Source organism: Rhagoletis pomonella, unplaced genomic scaffold (assembly GCF_013731165.1).
Source record: "Rhagoletis pomonella isolate Grant_MI unplaced genomic scaffold, Rhpom_1.0 Rhpom_scaffold_00008, whole genome shotgun sequence".
Classification (NCBI taxonomy): domain Eukaryota; kingdom Metazoa; phylum Arthropoda; class Insecta; order Diptera; family Tephritidae; genus Rhagoletis; species Rhagoletis pomonella.
In genome coordinates this window covers 38560912-38576357 of record NW_023458562.1, presented here as the reverse complement: position 1 = coordinate 38576357, position 15446 = coordinate 38560912, and the positions used below count along the sequence as shown (strand labels likewise).

Below are 15446 nucleotides of genomic sequence, written 5' to 3'. Positions count from 1 at the left end.
AAAATAGCCCAGGAATCATTCCCGTACTCAACAAAATGGGTAATAGAGAGCGAAAATTGGAACGTATTGGATCGTAAGTGTCTTCTTCTTCCTGCCCAAAACAGTCCGGGTAAAAACGGATAAAGCGTTAAAGTGCATATCAGCTGTTTTGTGTTTACATGTTGCCTGTTTCTAGTGATGTGCTGAGTTAATACTTTTTAGGCATTGTCCATGCTTTGGCGCCATATACCAACACGGGCATGATAACTAACTTATAGTGTGGTTTTCGTACGTCGAGAGAGGACTTTACTCCTGAATTGCCTACTCAGTCCAAAGTAGCACTTGTTGGAAAGAGTGATTCTGCGTTGGATTTCCATGCTGACATTTATTATTGGTGTTAATGCTGAAAATTTAAATTTTTTACTTTTTCGAAATTATAACTGCCATCAGTGACGTGGGTGCCAAGGCGCGAATATGCAGTTCTGCAGTTCTTATTATCTTCTCCAACATCAGATTAAAGAAATCGCATTAAAGGGAGTCACGCTGTCTGAAACCCCGTTTTGTAGGAAGCGGCTCGGAGAGGTCTTTCCTATTCTGATATGGTCAAACACGATTTTTAGTAATAACTCGACTCCAACGCCACCTAGCGGTTGTTTTAATAGTTATTCTGCTATTCGGAAGGTAGACAAATTCAAAAAACAAATATCATAACAAAAAGTCCAGCCGTTCTTGAGTTATAAATGGTGTAACTAACACAACTTTGTTGTTAAATATATAGATAAATATTAAACAAACATAAGACAAATAGGAAAAATTTTGTTAATTTATTATTTATTTATTTTCCACCACTATATGTATGAAAAATTACACACAGGCGACGTCTCTAGCCATTGAGGCTCTCACCTTTAAGCTATCGCTGAAGCTTTTTTCATCCGCCCCCCTTCGCGAAATCCTGGCTACGCCACTGATACCTAAGGCGGTAGATTACTTACAAAAATCCTTATGGAATTTAAAGACAACTACCCTGAAGATAATTTATGTAGGCCTTATAAAGAGAAGCCACCAACAAATTGCTGCATGCCTTCTAGAAGGGCTTTTCCTATTTGCAATTTGCGCGAAAATATAAGTTTATAATAGTGCGATTCATAAAAAGTCGCAAAGTGGCATTTTTGGCGAAATGGCAATGTTGCGAACAAAGTTGTATGAACGACTTATCACAACTCCGGATTACAAATCTTAAATTTTTTAAAAATGCCGCGCGTTAGAGAAAAGGAAAAGTTTTTGCAGTTAAATTTCGAAGCAACCTTAAGTGATATACTTTTTCTTGAAGTATTTGCAGACAATACAAACACATGTGTTTCGCGACTTTGACTTTGCAATGATTGCCAGCTCAAATAGTATGCAAATGTCGCAAGAAAGTTTCAATACTAAAGTAATCAGATGTGTCGCAAGGTGGCAAATTCTGCGACAAATGCGACATTTCCAACAACTTTGCGACATTTCTTGAATCCCACTATTATTTGGCATTGCAGATGAATTTAAATATGCTTTTTAAGCTTCAGTAAAATATATTTGACATCAAGATGGATAATAAAGCAAAGCAAATGACTCTGGAGGTAGATGTCATAAATCCAACAGTCAGCGCATTCGCGCCTCGGCACTCAGGTCATTGTTGACAGTTATAATTTCGAGAAGGTTAAAAATTCTTGGCAACCTGCATTAGCATCGATAATAATGTCAGGGCCGAAATGCAAAGCAGAATCACTCTTGCCAACACGTGCTACTTTGGTCTAAGCAGGCAATTCAGAAGTGAATTCCTCTTTCGACGTACGAAAACCACACTCTATCAGGTCTATCCTGCTTACTACCGAATATTTTGACACCGGAAAATTTTGTTACCAAAAAATAACACCACTTCTTGTAACCGCAATTCTAAGTACCTTGGTAACAATTTAATCTATTCAGCAATTCAGCTATGAAGTTTTGTATAAATTCTGGCGTTGCATACTTCACAGGGCAATATTTTGTTACCTGCTTATGAGGTGGTAACAAAATTGATCAGTGCACAGAATGCGGAAAGGGTTTAAAAATTACTAGGAACTTTATTTACCGGTAACAAAATTTTTGTTACCAACGCAGAATAGGCCTGTATAAGTCACTTATCATGCCCGTGCTGGTATATGCCACTACCTGACTACGCCCTTGGCCTTTCTATACATAAAAAGATAACGACATGCACAAAAGACTCGTATCTCTTATCTACATACATATGTATTTCTACCGAAAAATGTTATCTTCTCATTGCACTTTCAACACAAACACTAAGAACCGGGCAATGAAAAGGCAACATTGTTTGTATAAACGAAAACGCCTTTAGATACGTATAGTATGCTATCGCACTGCAAACTTTCACGAATTTATTTGAAAAGCTATTTTAAAAGTGGTTTAAAAGATATTAACGTTATCAAATTCGATGAGTGAATGATTTAGCTGTTTGTAGTCATAAAATAGCATGTTATTCTTATTTGCCACTGCAACCGCTCGTCGGTTTGGACAGAGACTTACATAAGTATGTATGTTAGATATGTTTCTGGATTTTAAATGGTGCAGGTCAGTGTTGCCAGAAAGTTCCCAGAGGAAAGGTTAAAAGGGCAAAAAATAAAGCTAAAAAAAAGTTACATCAAAATCTGAGTTATGGCTAAAATAAGTATATTAACGAATCAAATATTTTTGCTCCTTATTATAACTCCATAGTAATTTCAATGAAAAAAATTATATATTTTTGTAAGGAACAACTTATTTTGATCGTAACCATTTTTGTAAATATTGAAGGCAAGTGATGAAATTTGAAAACTGTGTTTCTTATCCTAAATTAAAACAAAAAAAAAAAATTTATATGGTGTTTTTTAATATCAACTAAAACTACTTAACTCATAGATAGTACTAAATGCGTTAAAAACACGTTTTTCTATAGGTAGGCGGTGTAGCCGAGTGGTTTGAGGTGAGCGCTATCACTTCACGATTCAATCCCTGGTCAAAACAACATCCGAAAATAAGCAGTCGCCCCTCGACGGACGATGGCGAAACTCTGAGTGATTTTTGCCTTAACAACCTTAACAAAACTTCTCACACAATCCATTTGCCGTTCGGAAGCGACTTAAAATTGTAGGCCGCTCTATTTGTTTAACAACATAGCGACGCACATGACAAATTGGAGAAGAATCTCGGCAAAACACTTAGCAAAAGTGTAGTTAATCTCCCTAAGCCTTCTCATCTTTGCTCGTAACGTTTACTTTTTTGCGCAATATACATACATTCATGTACATAAAGATAAGATTTGCAGATAATGATTTGGCACTTTTTGGGAAGAGATATATTCGCTTTGTCTGCACGCTGACATTACTTCTGGTATTTTTGCTGGATCCCAAGTTTATATATAAAGCCCTTCACATCAAACTTTTACCTGCAGCTCTCAAGAAAACGGTCAAGAAATAAATTGCCATTATTTCGTGTGTGCCCAATGAATTTTGACATCTGATACTGTTACCTCACTCTTTCCTCAAGAAAGAATGGAACGGGGATATATTTCTGGTGCAAACATGGATTGCATTGTGCTCCCAGCGTTGCCCGGAAGTAAAAATCATTTTGCAGGTCAAGGCTGACGATGTCATCAAACTGCTATTCCTCAAGCCATACTGATACGACCGAATCTCTTCGTTAACCGGAGTTCCTTTATGTATACATTTGTCTATATCTATCTCGATTCGTTTTGCCTGTTACAAACAACCGTTATGTTAAAGAAGTTATAATACCCTTGTGCACAAGTGCGCTGGGATATAAAACGTAAAACATGAATACTTAACATGGAAAATGTTACTCGAAATGGCGTACTCCTACTGCATAGATTTCAGTCAAATTTTCAGAGGTTATACCTTGCATATATGGTCCTATTATAGGCTACTAGAAAATTCGCTAGGTGGAGCTGGGGTCGAGTTATTTATAAAAGTCGTAATTATGAACCGATTTCATTCAAATTCCATGATGAGAAATACGTATGCGCAAAATACAGCCGCTAGGTGACACTGGAGTCGAGTTATTTATAAAACTCATATTTACAAACCAATTTCTTTTAAATTCAAAATGTCTCTATCAGCATGATGGAAAATACGTTTACCAAAAATTGAACCGCTAGCTGGCGCGGAAGTCGAGTTATTTATAAAAGTAAAGAAAAAGCTATCTGCATGATGAAAAAAGCGTTTGCGAAAACGGTCCCGATAAAAGCCCTATTTATGAACCGATCTTGTTAATGCAAATTCGAAACCTTTATTAATTCCATGACAATTTATTTTTTATTTTTTTCATTGGAAACATATATGTACATACAAAACATAAAATTATAGCCGTTTTCGTATTTCGGACTAAACTCAAAAACACGTCAAATTCTTGGAGGTTAAACCTTGCATGTATGGTCCTATTATAGCCTACTAGACAACACGGTGGTAGCGCTGGAGTAGAGTTACTTATAGAAGTCATATTTATTAACCGATTTCGTTCAAATTCACAAAGTAAGCTACCTGCATAATGAAAAAATCGTTTCCTAGAAATGACCAGCTATATTTTATAAAATCTGATTGAAATTCATAATGCGTATTCATTTCATGACAGATAGCCGAATATATAGAAACCCACACGGGGTTTGGTCTGCTTTGGCCCTATATTCATCTTAGATGAATTTACTTTTCATATGGCTAAATGGAGGATTCGTTTAAGTATGCATGTAAAGACCGCAACATTGTGTAAACGCACCTTTGCCTGAAGACCTCATACACCTCAAATGCGATCTTGCACCTAAGTCCGATTGACAAAACTGCTCAGGGCTCAGGGCTGCTGAAGAATATTACGCACGCTTGGCAGAGATATCACAGGCGGAAATAAGACCATCGGTAAAACTCATGACATCGAAAGGGATTAGTATTGCATATGGTATCACAGCGCTACTATTCTTGGCCTATGTGTGAGGAGGATTCTGCTCTTTATTCGTTTGAATTTAAACTAAAAATGTTTACTTTACAGACCGCTTTTGCTTTTAAACGCTATTTTTGTATTGGCCAACGCAAAAGATCTTATTAGGCGCCGCGAAGCAAGCGGGCATTGGCTAGTACTAATATGTATGTATTTTGTACCCATACTGTAATATTTTATTTATTTTGTCAATTTAATTGAGATAAACTTGCAAACAGGTGGCAACCCTCTTCGACTGTAAGCCTTCTTAAAACTCTCTAGTTTGACACCCGCATTGCAATATTTCCCTGATTTTATCAATTTACTTGAGTTAAAATTTTACATTTTACATTCGTGACTGAACAATTCCTTTGAGTAATTGAAAAACCTAAAGAACTCTTGCAATTGCCGGTAATGGAATTGGAAGAAACTATATGACATTTTCAATTCCTTTCAAAGGAATTGGGGGGAAAATATTACATTACTAGCACGTACTTTATTCCAATTACAATATGAAATTCCTTGTAATCTCAATAACAATATTAAAATGAAATATAGGTAGTATATATTCAGAACACGTGCAGCTTCGATTTGGTTTGTCCATAGGGAAAAGGGTGTTAGCTAAGTGAGGTTAAGGGATAATGGGAAGAGATGCTTCGATTCGTGGGGTGTCTCTCCACATGCCGGGCACTCGTTTGGCACATCTACACCTAATATACGGGTTAAACCTGCCGCAGTAAGTAGAGCGAAGTTGGACTCTTCTGGTTCTAGTCTCCCGAGGCAGACGAAGCTCTGTCTCGTCCACGTCGGGTGGTTGTGTTCCCAAAACGGCATTCACAGGTCGAAAGTCAGTGTAGGTCAATACTGACTCCCTTTGGACTTCGTCCGGCGAGAGCTCCGCCCCAAACAGGTGTCTGTTCGGATTCACAAAATGGTGGCACCCTACTAGGAATTTCTTGCAGAGCATTGCGTTATGCTCCCTGCATTTCAGCCTCATCATGTAGGTGGTGTTGTGGCGACATCAGGGGTATCTGGTCGTTGTCCGGAGTGCCGTGTTTTGGCAGGTATGTAGCTTACTCCTCTGCGACCTACTAGTTCCCGGCGACCACGCAGGCCCTGCGTAGTTTAGAACCGGCCGGCCAAGAGGCAATCGAGACTACCTCTGACAGATGAGGGAGGTTTGAAATATAATAATAGCTTCGCAAGTTTTCCTTAACTGTTATTCCGAATATGAAGCAGAGAATACACGTTCCAATTGCTTCACCAAAGTCGATGTAATGCGACGTATATGTACACGGCCCAACTGTTCGAGTGGTAGAGGATAAATGTTCAGTACAGACGTTTCAATGCGATATTAAGCTCACTGAGTAATACTTCGGGTTTAAGGCGCATTAGCATGTGAAGACCTTGAGCAAAATGCAAGGAAATACATACAATAAAGGCAATGGGAGTTCATGAAAAGAAAATCGTGGAAAACCTAAAATATTCCAGAAAATTTGAATGCCATCTTCGCATCTAGTCTGGAGAAAAGTAGATGTCAAATACAAAAATTATTCTAGTTCGCGGTATCTAGATATTAGAAAATCTTTCATATTTTAAATGCCCTTAGGAATTTGTTTTAGTAAAATTTAATCTATATCATTTTGTTCCTATTGTATGTGGAATTCTACCAGGTGTAGTAGTATGGAAACATTTTTGAAGCTATAGTAGTTAAATATTTGGCTCATAATTTTTGTACATAGTACATTTCCACCGCACTGAAATCTTTGGAAAAACTTCTATTCCTGGGAAGTACCTACAACAAAAGAAGACTTTTTCTCAGAAATATTTTATGAAAACTTTTTTTTTTTTTAATATTTTCCAATTAATTGTCCGTGTTAAATATTGTTCATCTTTAAACATGTAGTTTGGATTTTGGGATTCCCAGAAATAATTAATTTAAGACATAAAAACACGAAATTTAAGCTATCTTCATAGCCAAAAGTATCTATATGAGTAGGTATCGATATCTTAGATCCGATATTTTTCTGGTATCGATATATTCTTTCAATACTACTTCCAAAAAAAAAGTATCGATACCTGCATGGTATCGTTTCATTCCTAAGTATTGCAGTTGATTGAATCCACGTTACGGAATATCCTGGCGCACCAAGCAGATTGTCGGAGGAACCAGTGGTTAATTTTAAAGTTAATATTGTTACTAAATTAAATTTTAACGCAAATAAAAGATGAATTTCATGTCGAATATATTTTTTATTTTGACTTCAGCGCTACCTAGTTATTCCATTTTATGCAAGTCTATGTCGTGCCATGACCTTCCCCTGGGAACGCCCATAAATATGTCTATACTTTGGAACTTATATTTAAAGCAATATGGATATATTTAAAGAGCACAAATGTGTACTATCTTATTTAATTTGGCATGTGGCGGGATTTTAACCCATGCCTTCGGTGATGTCAAGTAACACACTTACCTCTATATAAGCAACCACTTATTAAAGTACAAAATTGTTCATTCTTTATTGGAAAATGAGACCAATATTCAGATTTAATTTTTTGAATTTGGTATCGATATTTGGAATATCTAGTCTTTTTATCACGATATTAATGGGTACGCGATATTTTTACAGCGATATTTAAAATGAGTACTATATCGATACTTTTGGTTCGATATCGTGTCCCTCCCGGTTTGGAAAAAGAATTACAAAAATTTAAATTCATGGTTTGGGATGAGTGCACCATGGCACACAAAAAACGTCCTGAGGGCATTGATCGATTGTTGCGAGATTCGCGTGGAAACGTTCAACCATTCGGGAATGCATTGATATTGCTCGCAGGAGATTTTACGCAAACATTACCTGTAGTTTCTCGATTAACACTAGCGGACGAGATAAATGCTTGCCTGAAATAGTCAACATTGCGACAAGACGAACATACACTGCAGCCGAAGTATTCTCGCGACAATTACTGGACATTGGGAACGGAAAGCTGCCAGTCAATGAGAAATTAAGACGAATTTTATGGCCTGATAATTTTTGTAACTTAGAAGCATCGAAAGGATAATTGATCGAAAGAATGTTTGTTTATTAAGAAAGTTAATTATAGGAATCACGATTGGCTCAGTGAACGGGCTATTCTTGCTGCTAATAATAAGGATGTCTATCAACTAAATAATAGTGGTATTGACAACAGTCGTTACATGAGCTTATCTGCTCTTTTACCAGACTGCCAGGTCACTTGCTCACTTTGGTGAATACCACTAATGTTATTCAATCCAGCATTCAACGTGAGGAAATAGCATATACGTCGATAAACACCGTTGTGTAAAAAGACCATCCAACGGAATTTTTGAACGTGGCCTTTCAAAGGTGAAGAATTCCCATGATTCCGACCGATACACCATTTCAATTTAAAAGATTGCAATTCCCAATTTGATTGACATTCGGAATCACAATCAATAATGCTCCAGGTCGAACTTTGGAAAAGTATGGTTTAGATTTACATGCGGATTGCTTCTCAGATGTTGCGTGTTCCTGTGTTAGCAAACCAGATATTCTTAATATCTATGCAGAGAATGGAAAAACAGCAAATATTGCGTGCACACAAGTACTTATTACATAACCAAACACATATGAAACGTATGCTTTGTTTCGTTAATAATTTATCATCCGTATAACAGGTATATGCCACAGCAAAGCGTGGCAGGGTACAGCTAGTGCTAACATAAATAACTGACTAATAATATATATTTCAAGACTCAGCTTATTCTACTGCTTACTAATTCATTAAATGTTGTTGCTGCGAGAAAATAAACATTTATTGATATGCAAATGAAATTCCAGCCATACTCTGCATATTCACAACGCAACTATTGTGTAACAAGATAACAAAAATAAAACCTGCTAAAAAATTACCTACGGGGGAACTTAAGAAGTTTTGAGTTTTAGTGGAAAATTAAAATGATACGCCGAAAATTAGTAATGTTGCAGTTGCTCTTCCTCGCCGTGGTACTGGCCATCGTCCTGAGGACTGTTCAATCGTTGGGCCTCAAGTTCGGCGCGCATGCGTGCATGCTCAGCAGCGATGCGTTCATATTCACTAAGATGTTTGTGTGTGGCATAGGCAACAGCTTCAGTATTCCTCGGTCCGGCAGCGTAAGCTTCCTATGATGAAAATAACGATATTTTATTGGAAATTAGAAGTTGATTTTTTTGTATTGCATCAAAACATGTTAGATAGGCACGAATTAATTAATTGCCAAGTTAGACGCGCAGTACTTACATGTCCGCCGTGACCGCCGTCAGCGGCATGTTCTTGCGCAATGCGATTGTACAACGCAAAATGTTTCCGCTTTGCCTGTTTCACGGCCTCGGTATCCTCCTGTTCGTGGCTGAGTTGCGGATGGAAACCATGCTTGTCGGCTACATATTGCACAGTGCGCAGCTGGTTTTTGGGATCGACATAGGAGAAGGCACCGCGTACAACGCCAGTGCCGTCAGATACTTCGGTGTGCTGGCGATCGACATGCCCCGGCGCACGTCCAGCTTGGTAGCTGAAGACGTATGGATTCGGTGGCCCCGGCTGCGGGGTTGTTTCGTGTACGCTATGGTGCAGAATGTGCGAGACATCGGCGCATGCGCAAATGAAGAATACAGCTACGACCTTTTGCGAAACGAAATGAATGTGAAATGCAAATTAGTTTGCAGACTTAAATTTACAGTTGGTCAATGCGTTAATTGCACTTTTTCAATGCGTATTTGCTGTCTCACCAGTCCAATAAACAATTTCATTTTTACGACCACTTATATTCAAACGCAACAATATTAAACAAAAATTTGCACTGTTGAAATATTCTTTTTGCAGTCTTAAATACAATTTTTTTGTAAGTCTTGCTTGGAGGCTTGAAGTTGTGTACGACAGCAAATGTTTTGCGCTACTAAAAACTCGCCTTAATAAACATACGTTTAAGCACAATATCAGCACCGAAAACACTGCAGCAAAACAAAAGTTAAAACAAAAATTAAATAAAACTTTAAATATTAATGAAAACCGGTATTTTGTAGCTTTTCAATCGCAATCATCACCAAAGCCTCAAATCGGCATATGTTTTCGATTTATGTACATATTTATATATGTATGTATGTATGCATGTATGTCTGATTGTAAACTTTGAAATATTTATGTATGTATGTATGTGCGTAACATTTGCAGTATGTACATACACAACCTGCAGGAAATGTATCTAACGACAAGTTAACTTGAAGTTGATTAGGAAGGAACTAAAGAAGACTAAGGCAATCCGCACATTAAACGCCTAGTCATAGTAGTGTAATCGTTCCGGCGTACTAAAGTATGAAGCTTTTATACCGAACACATGTATTTCAATGAAGCTCTGTATATTACGATTCATAATCATGTTTTCGCCTAATCATTAAAACTTCATGAATCGAAGCGCCCAACATTGTAAGGCGCTTGCCGTTTTGATAAACGGCATTTGTTTACTTTTTTGTGCTCGAAATAAAAATCATTTGTCATCTCAGTAGATAATAATTGAAAATTAATGATTTTGGGCTAAAACTCGTGCCAATAGTATTAAGCCATAAACGTGTATGCAATATTTTATTGCAGAAATGTTCGCGGAAGTGTATTAGTGAGAAAGACCGGCCAGAAAATGTGTAATGTGCGCGCAAGCAGGGTTTACGCAGGGCGCCCAAGTGTGCAGAAGTCGAGTCGTCATGCATTCGTTTTGACATGACAAAACGATGACTCTACTATGATTAGGCGCGTAATGTGCGGAGTGCCTAAGTATTATCTGTATAGCTTCTTTGAGGAAAGCTAACTGTTATAGTCAAGGGTGGTTACCTCTGCATTAGGTGTCAACTAACTTGTAACTAACTTCATTTAGACACAAAATTTCACTAAGAAAAAAAGTTTTATTTTTTATTTTTATTATTGTTTATTTATTTGCTTTACTTATTTAAACGTTTTCTGAGGTATGGCGTTTTCGAACTGGCTGCCGAGATAGGTCGATCTTCCACTCAGGTGTCGATATGTATTTATTTACATATTCTGCTGTAGGTTCTCAAATTCGAATTCTCTCAGACATACTTAACTTCAAAATGATAACATAAAACTCCGATCTTCATTTTAGTTGCCCCACATTCAAAAAAGTATTTTTGAAGAAAGAGTGAACATATGTACATATGTATGTACTTAAAGCAGTTTTTGCATATGAAGATATTTAATTATAAACTTGTTTCATAGAAAACAAACTCCCGATTACGTCTGCACTACGTCATAGCTAATTAAAATTGAACTATTAATCGAAATCCCGCATAAAAGCTAACTACAAGTTGGTTATTTTTTTCTTCAGGGTATGTATATATTTAGGTATGTACGCTTAATCTATGTTTTCTGCAACCAGCAGAAAGAGGCATCAGATTTGGAAAGCACCGTTGAGAACCCAGCAAAAAAACGGTAATCGCTTTTAGTCTTATAATGTCATATAATTTTTCGCTTCTTTTAGGCATTGGCGGTAATGCAAAGTGGAATGTTCTACAATATTTTGTCAATTGCGCTGCTTTGATTCATTACGGGGAATGCAAAGTAGAATGCTTCACTGTAGAAAGCTGAAAAATAGAATGAATACCCAAACATTTTTTTCTACCGTTACTTTCTGTGGAAATTTCCCATTACATAAAAATCATGTTTTGCTTTGTTTAATTTACAGCGAAGTTAAAGTAGGGTTGTAAATCACAATGAGACTATCGATGTTTGAAGAATCGATGTTTAATATTGCACACAATTTTAAATTGGATTTATATTGTTTTTGTTAAAGAGTGAACTAAATTTTTATAAAAAACGATCTAAAATTATATACGAAAAAAATTTATTGTTAAAACTTGTGGTGGGTTTTTATTTAGAAACGAGGTGTAGTTTTAATGTAAATGTTTTAAAAATTTTAGTTAGTACTACATACGAGTTGTTTTTTCGGTCCGCCCACCAGCCGATGGCCAGCTCGTCGGCGAGTCGATACGAAATAAACTATTTGTCACTTATTCACATATGAACAATTATTAAATGGAATTTACGAATTTATTAAAGGAACAAACGTCCGCTCAAAATTTTAAAGCGCGTACAAAATGAAATGATTAAAAAACATCGATGTTTTGACTTTACATCGGACTCGTAAAAACATCGACAAACATCGATGTTTGAAGGTTTTTTTGACATCCCTAAGTTGAAGTCAGTCAATGATGTGATGTACATGAGTGAGGAAGTACAATTTTATGTTTAATTATTTAAACACATATGTATGTATCTATGTACATACCGATTTTTAAGTAAGATCCAAATTCCTAAATACATATGTACGTACATACGTATGTAACTATAAAAACTGATTTATAAAAATTTTAATTAATTTTAATCTTCTAAGACAATCAGTATTTTCTATTTTTAATTTAATATACATTTAAGTATGTATTTTTCTAGGCATTCTGCATTAGTTTCTCGGTAAAGTATTCTTTGTCGCTTCTCTTGATTCTGTTTATCCATGCGTTCTCCCTTCGTTGAAGGTAATGCTGTGGGTAAGGGCTTACGGTCCATGACATGTCCATGTTAAAATAATGCCTTCTTGAAGCGAAAAGGTAAGCGATTCCCATCGCCTAATTGATTCCATTTGAATTTCTGTGGTAATCGTGTTTTTTTGCTGGGAAGCTTCCAAGCAGTGCATATGTGTATGTATGTACATTAGGGTGATTCTTAAATATAGAAAGCAAATTTTTCCATCAGCTTTCCTACGCCTCAACCCCGACGTCGATGCTACTACTGAACACATATAAATTTTGCTCCCCATTAGAGACGGTTAAGACGTGTCGCACAAGGGGCAAATTTCGGATTCCTCTATAGAGACTAAAAAAAAATTTAAATTAACTTGTTTTTGTCTAATACCCAAAATCGATACTACTATAGGCGAAGATATGACATATAAATTTTGGTCCCGATTAAAGTAGGTTAAGGCGTGTCGCACGGGGGTCAAAGTTCAGACTCCAATCGTGACCAAAATTTATATGTGATATCTTCGACTGTGGTAGTATCGATTTTAAGTATTAGACTTCAAAAACATTAATTTTAATGTTTTTAGTCTCTATAGAGGAATCTGTACTTTTCCCCCTGTGCGACACGCCTTAACCATCTCCAATCGGGACCAATATTTATATGTGATACCTGTGACCGTGGTATTACCGATTGAGGGGGCAATACTGAAAAAAATCGTTCTTTTGATTTTATAAGAACAACCCTAATGTGCATACATACATACATATTTGTAGTTTGATTAATTGCATGTAGCTTGCGGGAAGTTTGCGCCGATTGAGAAGATTACCTTTTCTGCTTCGCTTCGGTGTTCTAAGTCAATGCGAAGATGCTGCGAAAACTTGTTTTCATTCAAAAAATTAATTTCAAAACTAAATGATTACGGTTTTAAGGCGATAATAAATGTCCAATATATTTATTTATTTAATTTTTTTTCGTAAGCAACTCATGCCATTAATTTCCAATATTTATTATCACTCTGCTCATTGCAATTTCGCCTAACTTAGTTCCCTTGTAGCAATTCCCAAACGAGAAAGTTACCTAGGATTTCATTCTAGCTATCTTCCGATGGTCATATACACAAAATCATTTGCCAGTTTTAATTTCTTAAAACTCTTTAATACAAAAATTTATTTCCTTTAATAAAACGTAGGGATGAATCGATACAAGTAAATCTGAGTACATACTCGATACTTTTCTCAATTTACCAAGTATTTTTGTACTCGATACTTTTTACTGCGATCCAAGTAAGTATCGAAAAAAAGGACTTGTATCGGAAGCGCAAAACTTATTATGCTTCAGCATCTACTTCGAAAAGCAACCCATTAGAGGAATGGGAAGATTTCCGCTGCTATATAAGCAAGCCCGTCTATACATAATGGTTGCTGGGACATCTGTCTCTTGCGAGAGACTTTTCTCAAAAACAGATACGACTGTATCAAAATCTCGAAACCGCCTTTTATGAAAACACTTGGAAAAGTTGATGTTTTTCGGAAATATAACAGAAAGGAGTTCTTTTTTAAACTCATTTTATATGAAAAAACTTTATCTATCTTATTTATCTTGCAAAATGTATTCTATTGTTTTTGATTCTATTTTCTATTCAATTCTATTGATTTTGAAATCAAATACTATACAAAAATAATTGTTGCCTTAAATTTTTGTATGAAGACATATTAAAAGATAAATAATCTTGTAAAAACACATATTTTTTGTAAAAAAAAAATACAATAACTTTGAAAAATATGCAAAATCGTAATTCTAAGTACAAGTACTCGATACCTTTTCGATACTGAGTAGGTATCGATACCTTGCTTGATACAAGGACTGTGGGTTCAGTGTCACGCTGAACCGTTAGGAGCAAAACGACCGCCAATTGGCTCAAACAGTCGATATTATATATCGTTTCTAGATCTTTTTGTAAACTACCTTTGCATGTTAAGCAATTTTCAAATATTTTCAATAAAATGCTCAGATGATTAATAAAATAACTGAACCACGTTTTGTAGAAATCGATAAAGCGGTTACCGAGATACGCCTATGTAGTCATAACGTCTTTAGTTAATGAAATATTGTAGTTTTCGTAGTTCTGAAATTTACCGTTATATGTGAGTGGACGAAATTTTAGCTCGACTTCAAAATTATAAACATGTTTCTTTTTTATACTTAGGATAATACATATGTACCATGTTTGGTGGAAATTGATAATTGAGGGATTTTCAAGAAATACCGGTGTTTTGATGGTTTTTTTTATATTATCTTTTTCAATCTTTCTAAACATAACTATTTTATACATCGACATGTTGTTAAAAACAAAATGCCATTAGAAATTGTTAAAATTATGGCGCCTACATACATTAAGACCTTTTTGTTTGTGAATTAAAGTTTGTTTTGTATAAATATTAGGGTGGCCCTTAAAATCAAATGAACTCAAACCAAATTAAAATTTTCACTTATAAATTTTGGTCCCGATTGGAGTCGGTTAAGGCGTGTCGCGAAGGGGTAAAGTCATTCGCAAAAACCAAGAACATAATTGTTTTATTTAGAGTATTCAGCATATTGTATTTAATTATGGATATAATTCATCACAACTCAAATAAAAGTCTTATTATGCTTCTGCTTTCAATAATGCATTTCGCCGAGGTACAGATACAAATTCTTTTAATACTAAGTCAACATTAACATCCAGATTGCGATGAATATTGAGGGAAGGTAGCATCAAATTAGTATTCAAGTTGAAAACGTTCTTTCATTCGCGGCAGTCGTATAAGGTAAAACGGCTATGACCCTAAGTATTTGAAGAACATTTAGAAAAGCATCCGAGTTTCAAATATCCAAAGCTTCAAATGAATTTTTAATAATTATACCAG

General features: G+C 35.9%; 1 protein-coding gene across 1 annotated transcript; it reads right to left on the bottom strand.

The window, feature by feature from the left end:
• Window positions 1-8775: 8775 nt before the first annotated feature.
• Window positions 8776-9945, bottom strand: LOC118744846. Its single transcript, XM_036478219.1, has 3 exons — window positions 9750-9945; window positions 9262-9642; window positions 8776-9143 (listed from the first exon to the last, which is right to left on the bottom strand). The coding sequence occupies exons 1-3, from the start codon at window positions 9768-9770 to the stop codon at window positions 8955-8957; spliced, it is 591 nt and encodes a 196-aa protein (XP_036334112.1). The 5' UTR covers window positions 9771-9945; the 3' UTR covers window positions 8776-8954.
• Between the last annotated feature and the right edge of the window lie 5501 nt (window positions 9946-15446).